This window comes from Hemiscyllium ocellatum, chromosome 29 (assembly GCF_020745735.1).
Source record: "Hemiscyllium ocellatum isolate sHemOce1 chromosome 29, sHemOce1.pat.X.cur, whole genome shotgun sequence".
In the NCBI taxonomy this organism is placed as follows: domain Eukaryota; kingdom Metazoa; phylum Chordata; class Chondrichthyes; order Orectolobiformes; family Hemiscylliidae; genus Hemiscyllium; species Hemiscyllium ocellatum.
Window position 1 is genome coordinate 49441112 of NC_083429.1, and position 17572 is coordinate 49458683.

General features: G+C 42.2%; 1 protein-coding gene across 3 annotated transcripts in view; it reads right to left on the reverse strand.

The window, feature by feature from the left end:
- Positions 1-2693: 2693 nt before the first annotated feature.
- usp28 (ubiquitin specific peptidase 28) overlaps positions 2694-17572 on the reverse strand; it is an 85719-nt gene continuing 70840 nt past the window's right edge. For all 3 annotated transcript variants that reach the window (XM_060847060.1, XM_060847059.1, XM_060847058.1), the window contains 6 exons: positions 15551-15729; positions 14709-14787; positions 14085-14164; positions 13671-13794; positions 7275-7470; positions 2694-3120 (listed from right to left, as the gene is read on the reverse strand). In XM_060847060.1, the coding sequence (XP_060703043.1) occupies positions 2945-3120; positions 7275-7470; positions 13671-13794; positions 14085-14164; positions 14709-14787; positions 15551-15729 (834 nt within the window). In that variant the 3' untranslated portion in view covers positions 2694-2944. The remainder of the gene's footprint in view (positions 3121-7274; positions 7471-13670; positions 13795-14084; positions 14165-14708; positions 14788-15550; positions 15730-17572) is intronic.

Here is a 17572-nt window from a genome sequence, read left to right on the forward strand (position 1 = left end):
GCATAGATTAAAAGAGCAGGGAGTTCATATTGGAACTGTGCAGAACTTTGATTAGATCACAGCTGGAGTAGTGTGCGCCGTTCTGGTCTCTGCACTATAGGAAGGATGTGATTGAACTGGAGGAAATGCAGAGAAGATTCACCAGGGTGTTACCTGTCACAACATAGGCTCTGTTCATAGTGCTGAAAAGTGGTAGGTTTAATTTAGCTCTGGCTGTACAGATGTGATGGGCCAAAGGGCCTCCTCTGTACTCAATGATTCAACAGCTGCGATAATTTGCTTTCTCTGTAACTGAAGTTATTACAATTATTTCAGGCCAGTAAATATCTTATTCGAATAACCAGCAAACAGCAACTGCATTGTATCATGTTAACTGATTATTACCATTGCATAGGTGGTTCAGACATTAAACTATCTCAGGTTTTACAGGACAGAGGTATGTTACATGTTATTAGCTGTCAGAGTTTTGCTCTGATGATTGCTCTATCATTTTTTACCAATGAAAATTTTTTTATTTTCAAAAATAATGCACATCAGGTTGTAAGTTTGCTCGCTGAGCTGGTGGATTTGTTCTCAGACATTTTGTCATTATACTAGGTAACATCATCAGTGAACCTCCGGTGAAGTGCTGGTGTTCTGTCCCGCTTAGATTAGATTAGACTAGACTTACAGTGTGGAAACAGGCCCTTCGGCCCAACAAGTCCACACCGACCCGCCGAAGCGCAACCCACCCATACCCCTACATTTACCCCTTACCTAACACTACGGGCAATTTAGCTTGGCCAATTCACCTGGCCCGCACATCTTTGTGACTGTGGGAGGAAACCGGAGCACCCGGAGGAAACCCACGCAGACACGGGGAGAACGTGCAAACTCCACACAGTCAGTCGCCTGAGTCGGGAATTGAACCCGGGTCTACAGGCGCTGTGAGGCAGCAGTGCTAACCACTGTGCCACCGTGCCGCTTACTATGTGTGTGTCCTGGTCTGTTGTGGTGGGTTCTTTTTCTGAGACGTTGGTAAATGGGGTCCAAATCAATATGCCAATTGATGGAGTTCTGGTTTGAATGCCAGGCCTCTAGGAATTCCTATGATTCTCTTTGTTTAGCTTGTCCCAGGGTGGATGTGCTGTCCCAGTCGAACTGGTGTCCCTCTTTGTCAGCTTGTATGGATACCAGTGATAGTTGGTCATGTCTTTTGGTGGCTAGTTGGTGCTCATGTAGCCTGGTGGGTAGTTTCCTGCCAGTCTGTCCAATATAATGTTTATTGCAGGGTATTTTGTATGTAACATTCATTCTGCTGGTTGTTGGTACAGGGTCCTTTAAATTCTTCAGGAATTGTTTCATTGTGGTGGTAGGTCTGTGGGCTACCATGTTGCCTAGGCACTGAAGTAGTCTGGTCATCCTTTCGGAGATATCTTTAACGTATGGCAGGGTAGCTAGAGTCTCTGGGCATGTTGTGTCTTCTTGTTTAGGTCTGTTCTGCAGGAATCAACAGATTGCACTTATCGGGTAACCATTGTTCCTGAATACATTGTATGAGTATTTATCCTTGGCTTCTTGTAGCTCCTGGGTGCTGCAGCATGTTATGGCTCATTTAAATAATGTCCTGACATGGCTCCGTATTTGGGTGTTGGGATGATTGCTCCTGCAGTTGAGTAGCTTTCTGTAGATGCTGCTCTGCAGTTCTCCATTGGCTTTTTGTTCTACTGTGATGTCCAGGAAGGGGACTTTGTTATTGTTCTCTTCCTCTTTGGTGAGCTTTATACCGGTAAGGATGTTGTTTATGTGTTTGTGAGTTTCTTCTAATTTGTTGCATGTTGTGATTACAAACGCACATCATCAATAACAATGTGCAATTATGTCACAAAGCACTTCACAGGAACGTTATCAGAAATATTTGACACTGAGCCACATATTCAGATATTAGGACAGGTGATCAAAAGCTCGGGTGAAGAGGTATGTTTTAATGGGCAGCTTAGAGAAGAGAGAGAGAGATATGGAGAAAGTGGGAGGGAAAGCAAGAGAGGTTTAATAAGTGAGTTCTGTAGCTTATGTGGCTAAAAGGGTTTTCAGCACAGCCACTAACTGTGGAGGCTTCAATTAAAAGAGCATTGATGACCTGGAGTGGCGTAGGTCTTGAGGTATGCAGGAGGGGAGACTGAGGGGAAGTGGGCAGAGTGTTGTAGAGAGGAACCTATGGTGAGATTTAAAAACAATGAGAATATCTGCTTCATTAACTTTCGGAAACAGTGGCCTTGTGAAAATCAATCAACTGTAACGCACAAGCAAATACTGGCCGATAAAAAGGAACAAAGAGCAGGAGAATGTTCAGTGTGAGGATTTATGGAAAGATTTCAAAGCATGCTCTGTAGAGCTAGGCACTAGCTAGCTGATTAAGTTAACTCTTTAAATACTGAATACTTATTTACTTCCCAAGACCGCTGAACTGCTGGGTGGGGGCCAGGTAAAAGGCAGTATATGAGGATCATGTACTGGGCTTTACTTCGGAGTGACCGTAAGATACAGGAACAGAGGTAGGTCTTTTGGTCTATCAAGTTTGCTCTGCAAGTGGAACTGCTCAAGTGAATGACCTACTCCCTTTCGCAGGGTTCGTCTATCCACTAGTTGTGGTTTGTGTCGATATAAAAATATCATGATGTTTTGTTAAAATAACAAAACACACCGCTGGGAAATAAAACAGAAGACACATTTATTGCACAACAAATACAAAAGAAGAAGTCACATGAAAAGGAAGGCACGCTATATTTCATCGAACCATTACCACTCTCACCCTCCCACCCCCTGTCCTGATGTAACAGATAACAGTGATTGACAATTTATTGCAGGATCAGTGCTTGACAAGGGCTTTGGTACACAAAGGCTACACAATTCAATGGGTCCAGTGTTTAAAATTCCAGTCTGGCGTTCTTATCTGGTGGAGGAGCTACTTGACTGTAACAGGCGACGTGCTGTGAATTGACTCCATGACTGCAGCAAACCTGTTACACAGGTCATGGGGCGAATTTGGACGAATCTTCGGTGGTTCTCTTAGGATTCGAACCTCAGCAGAACAGTCCAAAAGCCTTGGGAGGAATTCGGTGAGTTTCTCCTGCAGTCTGGCTGTGGAAGAAATTTCAATTTCAGTGCAATGTCAAGCCTTCAGGCATAAACAGCAACCCTGTCTTAACAGGACACATTCTTAGAATACCTCCAGAACAATTCACATCCAATAAATTACAAGTCCAGGCAAATAAGTGGATTTTGGCCAACCTAGAGGAATAGCTGGTGTTTTTGGTAGAAAGTTTAGCTAAAGGATGAATGTTTGTGAAGACATTAAGACAACGTCTTGTTCCACAGTGCTATAGATCTACTTGAACCACTTCAGCCGGCACAACATAATGCAATACTCCATGAGGACTGCTAAGCAGTGTTATCTTGGATTATACATTCCAATCTGCTGGTTTTAGGAGAATATTAGCACATCACAAAAGGATTGTAGTAGGACAGATTTTAAGGAGCATCTTAGAAAGTCATAGAAATGTACAGCATAGAGACAGACCTGGATGTAGGTTTGCTCGCTGAGCTGGAAGGTTCATTTTCAGACGCTTCATCACCACACTAGGTAACATCTTCAGTGAGCCTCTGGACAGGGGCTCACTGAAGATGTTACCTAGTACGGTGACGAAATGTCTGAAAACGAACCTTCCAGCTCAGCGAGCAAACATACATCCAGAATCTCAACCTGAGCAACAAATCTTCTCAAAACTCACAAATAGAAACAGATGCTTCGGTCCAACTCATCCATGCCGACCAGATATCCCAACCTAATCTGGTCCCACTGCCAGCACCCTCTAAACCCTTCCTACTCATATACCCATCCAGATGCCTTTTACACGTTGTAAGTGTATTAGCCTCCACCACTTCCTCTGGCAGCTTATTCCATACACGTACCACCCTCAGCGTGAAAAAGTTGTCCCTTAGATCCCTTGTACATTTTTCCCCTCTTACCCTAAACCTTTGTCCTCTAAGTTGTGGACTCCCCACCCCAGGGAAAAGACTTTGTCTATTTACCTATCCATGCCCCTCATGATTTTACAAATCTCTATAAGGTCACCCCTCCACCTCAGATGCTCCAAGGAAAACAGCCCTAGCCTATTCAACCTCTCCCTGTAGCTCAAATCCTCCAACCTTGGCAACGTCTTTGTAAATCTTTTCTGAACCCTTTCAAGTTTCATAAAATCCTTCCAATGGGAAGGAGACCAGAATTGCCCGCAATATTCCAACAGTGGCCGAACCAATGTCCTGTACAGCCGCAACATGACCTCCCAACTCCTGTACTCAATACTCTGACCAATAAAGGAAAGCAGACTAAATGCCTTCTTCACTATCCTATCTCCCTGTGACTCCACTTTCAAGGAGCTATGAACCTGCACTCCAAGGTTTCTTTGTTCAGCAACACTCCCTGAGACATTGCCATTAAGTTTATAAGTCCTGCTAAGATTTGCTTTCCCAAAATGCAGCACCTCACATTTATCTAAATTAAACTCCATCTGCCACTTTTCAGCCCATTGGCCCATCTGATCAAGATCCTGTTGTAATCTGAGGTAACCTTCCTTGCTGTTCACTACACCTCCAATTTTGGTGTCATGTGCAAATTTACTAATTATACCTCTTATGCTCACATCCAAATCATTTATACAAATGACGAAAAGTAGTGGATCCAGCACCGATCCTTATGGCACTCCACTGGTCACAGGCCTCCAGTCTGAAAAACAACCCTCCACCACCACCCTCTACCTTTGAGCCAATTTTGTATCTAAATGGCTAGCTCTCTCTGTATTCCATGAGATCTAACCTTGCTAGCCAGTGTCCTATGGGGAACCTTGTCAAATGCCTTACTGAAGTCCATATAGATCACATCTACCACTCTGCCCTCATCAATCCTCTTTGTTACTTCTTCAAAAAACTCAGTCAAGTTTGTGAGACATGATTTCCCATTCACAAGGCCATGTTGACTATCCCTAATCAGTCTTTGCCTTTCCAAATACATGTGCATCCTGTCCCTCAGGATTCCCTCCAACAACTTGCCCACAACTGAGGTCAGGCTTACTGGTTTACAGTTCTCTGGCTTGTCCTTACCACCCTTCTTAAATAGTGGTACCACATTAGCCAACCTCCAGTCTTCCGGCACCTCACCTGTGACTATCGATGATACAAATATCTCAGCAAGGGGCCCAGCAATCATTTCTCTAGCTTCCCACAGAGTTTTAGGGTACACCTGATCAGGTCCTGGGAACTTATCCACTTTTATGCATTTCAAGACATCCAGCACCACCTCCTCTGAAATATGGACATTTTACAAGATGCCACCATTTATTTTCCGACATTCTCATCTTCTATGTCCTTTTCCATAGCAAATACTGATGCAAAATACTCGCTTAGTATCTCCCCCAACTCCTGCGGCTCCACACAAAGGCTGTGCTGCTGATCTTTGAGGGGCCCTATTCTGTCCCTGTTACCCTTTTGTCCTTAATGTATTTGTAAAAACCTTTGCATTCTCCTTAACCCTGTTTGCCAAAGTTATTGCATGTGCCCTTTTTGCCCTCCTGATTTCCCTCTTCAGTATACTCCTGCTGCCTTTATACTCTAAGGATTCACTCGATCTCTCCTGTTAAAGGAGGAAATTAAGGAGGAGCATGGCAGAAAGCAATTCCAGAATTTTGGACATAGGCAGCTGGAAGAATAGCTGCCAATGGTAGACTATTAAAAGAAAATAAGTAAAGTGTCAAAAGGCCAGAGTTGGAAGAGCAAATAAATCTCAGATGGTTATAAGGCTAGATGAGGTCAAGAGATATAGAACAGAGGCTATAGACGGATTTCAAAATATGGATGAGTATTCCTACATCTAGGAGATTCTGGAAATCTGAAATAAACAACAAACAAAAGTACTGGAAATACTCAGTATTTCAGACTGTTTCGATGGCGAGGGGAACAGAGATGGAAGAGCTGATGACCTTTCACTAGAACGTGGCAAGTAACCATTAGCATTCTCAAGTTTGACTTCGATCATCTTCCCATCAAGCTCTGCCCATAGCCAACAAGTTCCAATGTCCTTGTGATACATCGATCATACATGAAGCAGGCTTGTTGTGAACAATCTGCAAAGGACCAGGCATTTACAGGCAACAGATGCTTAACAGAGATAACGCCAGTATATCCACAATTAGTCTCTGGCTTATTGGACATGATTATAGGGTAAGTAGTCGATGATTATTGGGGACGTTGGCAAAGTTTTGATTTTAGTGACATAGGTGAAGGCTCAGATATTTTGACGTACACATTGATACCAATTGCCAACTGATACAATTTTACAAACAAATATGGCTATTATTCCGTACATCAAAGCTTGCCAAGCAAAAGTATTTAGGTCCAAATTACAATAAAGTTATTGTTGAGAAGTTTGTTATTCTGGTTAACTGGACAGCTAGTTTGCAATGCAGAAGGGTACCAGCTGAGGACACCATCAGAGCCCAGCCTTCTCACCTTGACATGATGGTTGTTAGGTTCAACTCACCACCAGCCGGCTCTCTCTAATCAGAGAGCAGCCTAATGGGAATATGAGACTTTCATTTCACTGTTGAAAGACTAATAACTTTATGTCACAACACCAGTAGTGACAACAAAGCCGGAATATATTTCCTAATCAATCTCCTCAGAAATATTATTACACAGTTCTGGGACTTGAACCAAGGCCTCCTGACTCAGGGGTATGGACATTACCACGAGAGCCCTTCAGAAAGCCAGGAATCTACTGAACACAGAACTGAACTCAACTGCGATTCTCCTTATTGACGTAAACATCAGAATGGTTTTCCTGCTTTCCAAATTACCACCATCTAAGCAAACATGCAATTTTAGCCACAACAGGGGGGATAACCAAAATTATTGGGAATCTTCAAGGATTGATTGGTACAATCTGCTTCTAACAGCAGGGTGGCAAGTAACCAGAAGCACTGATTTAAATTAGCTGGATAAAGAATCAGAGATGAGGATAACATTTTCAATGTAACCGGTCATGATAATTTCAAATGTGCTGCTGGGAAAGAAAATTCTGAACAGGAATTGGATGAGTGCTCAAAGAGCAAAGGTTTGCAGGCCATGGGAAAAAGTAGGAATAATAGAAGCTCTTCCAAAGGGCAGCACAGCTACGATGGGCTAAATGAGCCCTCCTGTACTGTGTGAACTTAAGAACAAATGGTTAGTAAAAGACTTACAATCCATGTCTTCACCGAGATAGGAACACCAGTGGTTTCTCATCATCTCTACTGCAGCCAGGTCTTCTTTGGAGAGCTCATTGGTGACGATCAGGTGCATGCAAGGAATGACCAGCTCATTCATTATGCTCAACCCTTCTGCTACATTGTTTTCATCACCACTTTCAAATAGGTCAGCTGCACAGGCATTCAGCTCCTGTAACAAATCAGTGAGAAATGCAGATCAATACAGAACTCGCAAAAGTAATGCAAAAATTAAGTGTAAGGCACTCATTTTTCCACCACTGTACAGGCCTTTGGTGAGACTAAAAACAGTCATACAGCATGGAAACAGACCCTTCGATCCAACCAGTCCCAAACTAAACTAATCCCAGCTGTCTGCTCCTGGCCCATATCCCTCCAAATCTTTCCTATTCGTGTACTCATCTAAGTGTCTTTTAAAAGTTGTAACTATGCCCACATCCACCACTTCCACAAGCAAACCACACTCAGTCCAAAAGACTTGCCCCACACGTCTTTTTTAAAACTCTCTCCTCAAAAATACACCTCCTTGTCTTGAAATCCCCCAACCTAGGGAAAAGACATTTACCATTAACCCCTCATGAATTTACAAACCTCGACAAGGTCACCTCTCACCCTCCAACTCTCTGGTGAGAGAAGTTCCAGCCTTTTTTTATAACTCAAACCTTCCATACTTGGCGACATCCTGGAGTACTGTGTGCAGTTTTGGTCTCCTTCTCTGAGGAAGGATGTTTTTGACTATGGAGGGAGTGCAATGATTAGATTTGATTACTTACAGCATGGAAACAGGCCCTTCAGCCCGGACAAGTCCACACCGACCCTCCGAAGAGCAACCCACCCAGACTCAGTCCCCTACATCTAACACTACGGGCAATTTAGCATGGCCAATTCACCTAACCCGCACATCTTTGGATAGTGGGAGGAAACCGGAGCACCCGGAGGAAACTCACGCAGACACTGGGAGAATGTGCAAACTCCACACAGACTGTTGCAACTCGTTCAATGCTGGTCTGCCAGACTGATTCCTGGGATGGCAGGACTGAGGAGAAGTTGAAATGGTTAGGACTAGGTTCACTGGACCAGACGGGGTAGATGCAGGAAGATGTTCCCAATGACATGGGTGTCCGGAACCAGGGGCCACAGTTGAAGGATAAAGGGTAAACCATTTAGGACTGAGATTATGATAAATTCCTTAAGCCAGAGAGTGATAAGCATGTGGAATTCATGAACATCGAAAGCAGTCAAAGCCAAAACATTGCATGATCTCAAGAAAGAGTTGCATATAGCACTTGGGGCTAAAGAGATGAAAGAATGTGGGGGAAAAATGGAACAGGCTATTGAGTTGGGTGCTCAGGCACAACCAGAATGAATGGTCAAGCTGGTTCAAAGGGCTGAATGGCCTGCCCTTGCTCCTATGTTTCTATAAATTAGAGAAGTTGGGATTGCTTACCTTGGAGAAGACTGAAAGGAGATCTGATAGCACTGTTCAAAATTATGAGAGGTTTGCTCAGTTTTTGGAAGAATATGTCCTCACTCAAAGGATTGAGAATGAGAGGGCACCGATTTAAAGTAATTAGCAGGAGAAGCAGAAGTGATGTGAGGAACATATTTTTCGCACAATGACGGTTTAAGATCTGGAACACGCTGCCACAGTGATGTGCAGGTAGGTTCAATCGAGGCATTCAAAAGATAACTAGACAGCTATTTGAAAAGGGATAAATGTGCAACATTAAGCAGAGAAGGCAAAAAGAATGTCATTCAAAGCAGACACAATAAGTCCAATGGTCTCTTTTGATCCGATTCATTGCATGAAATGCTCAGGTCTTCACTATCGCACAGTTTACCTTTCTCTGGTTGCTCACTATTGCTGGTAGTTGTCTATCACCACAGATCCTTACCTAGCAAACACTGCAGGCAGAACACCCGCTTCCCAGCTGTCAAGCTGCTACTCCATAGCAAGGTACTCAGGAGAGAAGGGCTTGCTAATAATGTTCACAGTGAAACTTCCGTGCAAACATTTTCCCTATGGGACAACCGGCTTCCTCTTACATTCATGAATACACTGTGAACTATCAGGATCGACCAAGCAGTCTGGGGCTCTGGAAAAAAGCCAAGAGGCAACATGAAGTCTTCACTGTTGTAAAAGGGTTTGACATGGAAGACAGAGGGTATGAGTTTCCTCTGGCAGCAAGAATAGACTGTAGAATAGGAACAAGAGGAGGTGATTCAATCCCTTGAGTCGGCTCCACCATTGAACAGGATCATGACTGTATTAAATATTCCTCAAATCTATTTTGCTGCCATTTCCCCAGAACCCTTGATTCCCCAACTGATCAGCAATCTCTCTCAGCTTTAAACATACACAAGGACTCTGCCCCATCAGCTTTCTGTGGCAAGAGGTTCCAAAGACTTAGAACCCTCAGAAGAAATTCCTCTCATCTCAGACTTAAATTGGCACCCCCTTTATTCTGAGAATATGACTTCTGGTCCTAGACTCTACCATAAGGGGAATCATCCTCTCAGCATTTACCCTGTCAAGCCCCTTAAGAATCCTATATATTTCAATGAGATTCTTTTGCACTCCAGTGGGTAGAGTCCCAACCTCTTTAGTCTTTGCTCAAAAGACAATCCCTCCACACCAGAAATCATCCTTGCGTACCTTCTCTGAACTGCCTTCAATAAAATGATATCCTTCCTTAAACAAGTGGACCAAAACAGTTCACAGTACCCCAGTCTTGTCTTCACCTTGCTGCAGTAAGAATTCCCTACTCTCTCACTTCACCCTTTGAAATAAGGACCAAAACTCCATTGGTCTTCCTGATTATCTGCTGAACCTGTGTTTTGTGCACAAGTCCCCTAAATTCCTTTATGTTGCAGTTTTCTGCAGATTTTCTCGATTTAAATGATACTTTATTCTTTTGTTGTCCTTCCCAAATAAACAACAACACAACTTTTCCTACATTACACTCTATTTTCCACTTACTTAACTTATTGGTATCTCTCTGTAAATGATTCTCTCTCAACTTGTCTTTTCAACTATTTTTGTGTTATTTACAAATTTGCTTCTTTCCTCTGAGTTATTAATACATACAGTAAACAGCTGCAGTCCCAGCAGTGATCACCGTGGAATCCCATTGGTCACAGGTTGCCGACCTGTATAAGAAACCCTTAACCCCACTCACTGCTTCCTGTACATTAGCTAATTCTGTATTCAAGCTAATATACTACCTCTAACACTGTGGGCTCTTATGACAACTTTTTGTGATGTACCTTTTTGAACTCCTAGAAGTTTAAACACATCTACTGGTTCCACTCCATCTACTCTAGTTCAGCCTTCCTTGAAAAACTCGAATAAATTAGTCAGACACAATTTCCCACTCATGAAGCCATGCTGACTCTGTTTGATCAGGTTATGATTTTCCAGATATTCTGCTGTTACTTATTTAATAATTTATTCCAGTACTTTTCCAACAATCGGCATTAGATTAATCAAGCTATAGTTTCTGGCTTTGGCTTCCATCTGACTTACAGACCATAAAAGGATTTCAGGAGAACCTCATTTTAAAATCTAGAGACTGGTTAGAATGTGGAACTTGTTATACAAGTTGAGTTGAGAAGTGAAGCAAGATTCCAGGGAAACTTAGATAAGTACATGATGGAGAAGGGAACAGAAACAAATTCCAAAGGCTGGAGAAACTCAGCAGATCTGGCAGCATCTGTGGAGAGTTAGTGTTGAGTCTGGTGTATGACTCTTCTTCAGAACTGAAAGGAATAGAAACCTCTATTGACAAAGTAGGGTAGGAGGAGGCATTGTGCAAAAGCATCAAATTGTAAAGCATGAATTGAGAGCTAAATAGCATATTCCTGTGCTGGAAGCTAACACTTTATAATTAAAGTTGCAATAATATATATAGAATGATCAGCACAGAAGCCTTTAAATCAACTAGTCTTTCCAGGTATGGATACGCAACACAATTACCCTCCAATTCTATCTCCTGGATCTCATTCATTCAGCATACCTTCTTATTCCCTTTTCTTTCACATACTTGTCTAGTTTCCTGTTAAGTTATCTAAATAATTGGATCAGTATTTTCTGAGTTTTCACATTCCAAACACTCTTAGGATTTATCAGGACTGCCAATTATTGGCTAAGCTTGAAAATACCAGTCAAAAATTCTCAACTGATTTTAAACCCAAATTGACTCTAATTTTCTCTGCTGTGAATTTGATTAACAATTGACAGAAGCAGAAGAGTGACAGAATAGTTAGATGCAAATCAAGTGCAAGAGGAGAAATAAGGAGAAGACAAGGAAGAATGTTTGAGAAGAGGAGAAAAGAGAGACAGAAAATAAACACAAGGAAGCAATTAAAACAAATTACATTTAAAATTCTCCAACATTTTACTAACTGTAGGAATGAGAGTCCACAGTTTAAATTGCTCCCTTTCTGGGCCAAAGAGTGGTATTACAGAAACTTAAATTTAATCAGTAAAAAGGTCCTGACAAGGATAAGTACCTGTCCTAACTTTCTGTGCTGAGACAATCCAAGTATAAACTGCAGCAATGCCTTGAAGGTTATGGGGAGGTCAATGGTGAGCTCTAGGCCAGTGGCAGAGCAGTGCAGCAACCTGGGATATCTCAAAAAGGCCTACAACGCAGAGAAAGGCCCTTCAGCCTATCAAATCTATGCTGGTCAAAACAACCACCTAACTATTCTTATCCCATTTTCTAGCACTGGGCCCATACTCTTGTATGCTTTGACATTGCAAGTGCACATTAAATATTTCTTAAATGTTATGAGAGCTTCTGCCTCTACCACTGCTATAGGTAGTGATTGCCAGATTCTCACCACTCTCTGGGTGAAAAATAAAACTTTTCCTCACATCCCTTCCAAACCTCCTGCCCCTTACCATAAAGCTATGTTTATGAGATATTAAGCCCTCCAACAAGGGGAAAAAGCTTTTTCCTGCCTGCCTTATTCAATTTTATACATCTCAATCCTGCCCCAGCCCAGTCACTTCTGCTCCAGGGAAAATAACCCCATCTCTCCAATCTCTCTTTGTAATTAAAACTTTCCAGTCCAGGCAACCTGATTAGATTAGATTAGATTGCTTACAGTGTGGAAACAGGCCCTTCGGCCCAACAAGTCCACACCGACCCGCCGAAGCGTAACCCACCCATACCCCTACATATACCCCTTACCTAACACTACGGGCAATTTAGCATGGCCAATTCACCTGATCTGCACATCTTTGGACTGTGGGAGGAAACCGGAGCACCCGGAGGAAACCCACGCAGACACGGGGAGAACGTGCAAACTCCACACAGTCAGTCGCCTGAGGCGGGAATTGAACCCAGGTCCCTGGCGCTGTGAGGCAGCAGTGCTAACCACTGTGCCACCGTGCCGCCCCAACCTCTTGGTAAATTTTCTCTGCACCCTCTCCATGGCAATCACATCCCTCTGTATGTGAACTGCACACATTACTCCAGCTGCACACATTCCTGATGAAGGGCTTATGCCTGAAATGTCGATTCTCCCGCTCCTCGGATGCTGCCCACTGTGCTTTTCCAGCGCTATGCTGTTTGACTCTGATCTCCAGCATAGGCAGTCCTCACTTTCTGTCTCTCTTACTGAGGCTGTGGCCTAACCAACCATTTTTTAAAAAAACAGTTCCAGCATCACCTCCCTGCCCTTAAATTTTATGCAGCAGCGAATAAAGGCAAATATCTTATATGCCTACTTTATCAGACTGTTCTGATACCCTTAGGGGCCAGTGCAAGTGGATATCTTGGCCCCTCTGATCCTCACCGCTTCCCAAGCTCGTGCCATTCATCATGTATTTTTGGTCTTGTTTGTCCTGTCCAAATGAAGGATCAGCTCCTTGCCACAAGACACTGGATGACTTATACACGAATAATGGCATCCACATTAAACATGCAGTTACTATGGCAGCACATGCTCTTGGTTAGACCTTTCTGGCATTCAGTTAAGGAGTGGGTGAGAGACACAGTAAATGCCTATCAGTTTCAGTACTCTAAGTTGTGAATGTATTTGAGATGCATAAACAGCACGAGACCTCATGCAGCAGCCTAGCCTACCAACCACAGAGAATGATAACAGCAGAAAGAGAGAAAAGTAATTAAAACTGCGATTGCTGCAAATCTGAAATAAAACTGGAAACCACATGAAACAGTCTGTTAACTAGAAAATAAGGAATGACTAACCTTTCAGATAGAGTGTTTCAAATCTATAAACTACACCTGAAACATTACCCTGTTTTTAGTACTTGAAGTGTTGCTTATTGCTTAAGTTTTAAAGTTTGCAACAAGAGGGTCAAACTTATCCATGCATTCCTCTTCTTAAAATATCACTGACCAGAAGGCATTTTCTTCTGTAATATGCAATTAGTGTCTCATCAATTCCTCTGTTCTTTCCATTCTTCAGTAGCTTCAAGTTGCTGTGGTATGCGTGGACCAAATAAGTCAAAGATTCACGACATCTGGAAGCAAGTACCACATATTAGTTCAGAATATCATTAGGAGATTGGTTCTATCATGGTTACAAGAACTGGCTGACTAAGACAAGAGAAGATCGTTCAACCCATCAATCCAATTGCCATTGACATGCAACGCCTTTTCCGTTAAACCTCATCCCTACATCTTCCATTAAGAACTCTTTCTAAGATGGAGGAAGTGATGCACATTTAAACCACAAGGACTAGAACACTCTATTGACTTTCCAAGCATTCCAAAGGAATTCCTTCCTGCTTTTCAAGCAATCAATACGTACCTGCCATTTTGATAGCACTCCAGTCCAGTCAGAAGATAGACAGAAACCTTCCGGAACAAACTGTAGTCCTCATGCCATTCCTGTATATGAAACCAGGAACATGTCATTGAATTAATTACTGAAATGTGGTGTAAAATGCTCCTAACAGTCTAGTAACCTTGGTCACAGTGGCTGCCACGGTCACTGCCATCAGTTTTCATTCACTGCATCTGTGAGCATATTTAGAAGGCAAATGTACAGTTTCTGGATTCCACTTAAATCCAAATGCCGCGTGGAAAGAATTCTCAGGGAAGGCTGAAAATGGCTTTCGTAACTGGCAAAATAAAAGTGACCAAGAAACAAAACAAGAGGAAAACCCAATAGGAGTGTTACAACTAAAGTGGAAAAACTAAAGTCCCCGCCGGACTGTATGCATTTGCAACAATGGCCTTGTCCCTGTTATTAAGGAGCCCAAATAAAACTCTGCATTGTGGGTCTACCTACAGCAGGTGGACTGCAGCATTTCAAGAAGGCAGCTCACCACCACCTTCTCAAGGGCAAATAGGGACAGGCAATAATGCTGGCTCAAAGCACACTGTCCACGAGTGAATAAAAAAAACATACAGAAGGCTAATGCAACTTCACCTTGTATTCCTGCATGTCCATATCCGAGGGTCCAATGAGCTTTAGCTTTGACTGTGCCACCTTCATTATACTTATAGACCTAGGAGTTGATCACAAGACGATGGGTTACATTTTGAAGCAGGGTGTGAGCCCACAGATTGTTAAATACATTTTAAGCATGTGGATCCATGTGTCAAACTCTGTCCTTCCACCTCGGGTTCTGAAGCCTGGCAATGCTGACAGAACAAAATCTCATTTTGCTGCCAGTCGTTTATAGTTCAAGTGCTGTAATGTTCACAAGGTTCTCGGTGTGGCTGGTATGAGTTCACAGCACAAAACTGTCCAGTAAAGGAGCAACAACAAGAAGTATGTGGGAAGCAGGAAGTACTGCAAAGGTTGGGTCCTTTTTAAAATTCTAGAGCCTTAGTGTACATCCTCCCGAGGTTTTACCCAAACAAACAACACATTTGCCTTACCTCACTCCTCCAGTTTTGATCTAAATGCTGCTTAAATCCCAAGAGATATCCCCAATCTGGATTCAAACAGAGCTCCACCTTCTAATTTACATTTACAAGCTCAGACCGGAGTGATTTTGCAAGTGTGAAACAGTGTGCAAAATAAAACACTCTGGGAAAATCACCCCCATTTCAACATCCATTCTTTGATTATTAGAAACAATTATGCATTGGCTTTTCTTTTGATGATTTTGCTTCCACATCATACTTTTCATTATAACCACTCCTGCTTCATTATGTTGAAGGTGTTGATTAAATATATGTTGTTGTTGTTGTTGATCTACATAGGGCGGAAATTGGACATTGAAAGCAGGAGTTCGGCATGCACAGGGTTAAACTGATCTCCACCTTTCATCGTAGCTGAGGTTTTTATCTGCAAACTGCTCCAGAAGTGTCCGCTCGATCACCCGTTTGGAAGCTTTGTTCTGAAAGAAGTAAACGAGAACGTGCTGGAGCCGAGGATCATTCTGAGGCGTTGGCTTGTCCTTGGCCAAGTCAAACAGCCGTGAGTACTCTTCATGGAATGCCTAGGGATGGTGGTGCAGCAGGGTGGGAAAAGGAGAGATCAGAAACATGCAACTCAGCACCAAATCATAACTTGGAGGCTGAAAGAAAACCAGCAAAAACTTACGAATGGTGAAAACTAAAAACAGACAATGAGAGGCACCATTTTGGAGAGATGGTTAGAGATCAGAACTAGTGTGCAACAAACAAGTTTTTTTTATATAGTACTGACCAAATCAAAGAGGGGCAGTAAGTATCCCTACACCAGCTCTGATGAGGCCACTCCATCCAGATCACTGACTTATTTAAGGAAAGATATACTCATATGGGAGATAGTATAGCAAAGGGTCACAATGTTAGTTTCTGGAATAAGAGGGTTATCTTCTGTATAAATTGGGCCTACATTCTCTAATCTTCAGGAAAATGAGATGTATCAAAAGACAATAGATTCTGAGGGGACTTGATAGGCCTGAGACTTAAATCTTGTTGCCCACTGGTTAGGCATTCTAGCATATGGGATTGATCATTCAAGACTGAGATGAGGAGCACTTTTTTCATTCAAAGGGCTGTGACCTTATAGAATTCCTGATCATAGAGAGTTTCCATCAATGAGTGCATTTAAGACACAGATTTGATTTCTTCGCAAATCAAAGGATATGGGAAGTTGTGTTGAAGAAAATCATCCATAATTATATATTGAATTACAGAGTTGGTGGTTCAAGGGCCCATAAGATTTAGGAGCAAGAGTAGATCATACATTCTTGCTTCTAAGAATGTTGAGAGATCTGTTTTCACCAGTCACCCAACAAGCCAAACCTACGATTTGACACCACAGTTCTTGATTTCAGTGACATCTCATTTTTCATTCCAACTTCTAACATGCAAAAGTTTTTTCATTATAAGATAACAAACAGCCAACCTTCTAAATAAAGCCACTGGGAGCCACGGCAGGAAGAAGAGGCCTGAAGGGTCGATGTCAAAAAATGTGTAACAAAGCTATCTCTTTAGAGATAGCTACTACCCAATAGATTTATTAATGCCTTAACTTTTGTGGAAGAGAACACGTGTTTAATAACTTAATGAAATGGTGCCTAAACACCTTCTCTGTGCTTTAGAAAATACTTAATGTAACATTTGTTTCACTTGAGTGACAGTGAGAGAGAAAATACTAAAACTGCAACACTTCTGTCTAATTTCCAACTTACAACCAAATTATCAATCACTTTTTCAGTGATTGCACAATTAAATACAGTGAAAGTGGAGGGTGCATTTACACAATTATTTATCACACACATTCAGAAGCACAGCACAATTGTTATTGGATAAAAGCAAATTACTGCACAATTTTTTTTGAGTTTTTCTGAAGAAGTTATATTTATGTTAACAGTTTTTGTCTCCATCGATGTTGCCAGACCTGCTAAGCATCTCTATCCAGCACCTTCTCCTGTTGTTGCAGTTAATTAACTAATTTAATGATTTCACCATTTACTTGCTTTTCTCCATTCTAATGCACATGCAGCCTAGTAGGCTTGGGTGCAGGTGTAAAATTTAACTTTATCTTCTCATCAATGCTTATCAAGTTGCTGAAACTAGTTTCTCTTCCGCGCGCCCCCCCTCCCCTCCCCTCCCCACTCCACATCATATCACACATTCTCCAGGGAAACCATATTCAAAGAGGACAATAATCAAATAAAACTCACCATTTATGCTTAGAATCCATTCAAGGACTAGCCATCCAGTCCCAGAGATCAGGATGGACTTTGGGTCTTTGGATAACTACCCGTAATTTTTAAAGCTTAAGATGTGTTTACGGTACTAGGCAATAGTAGCACTAGACAAGAATAAAGGTGTAATCCCCCTCTGAGT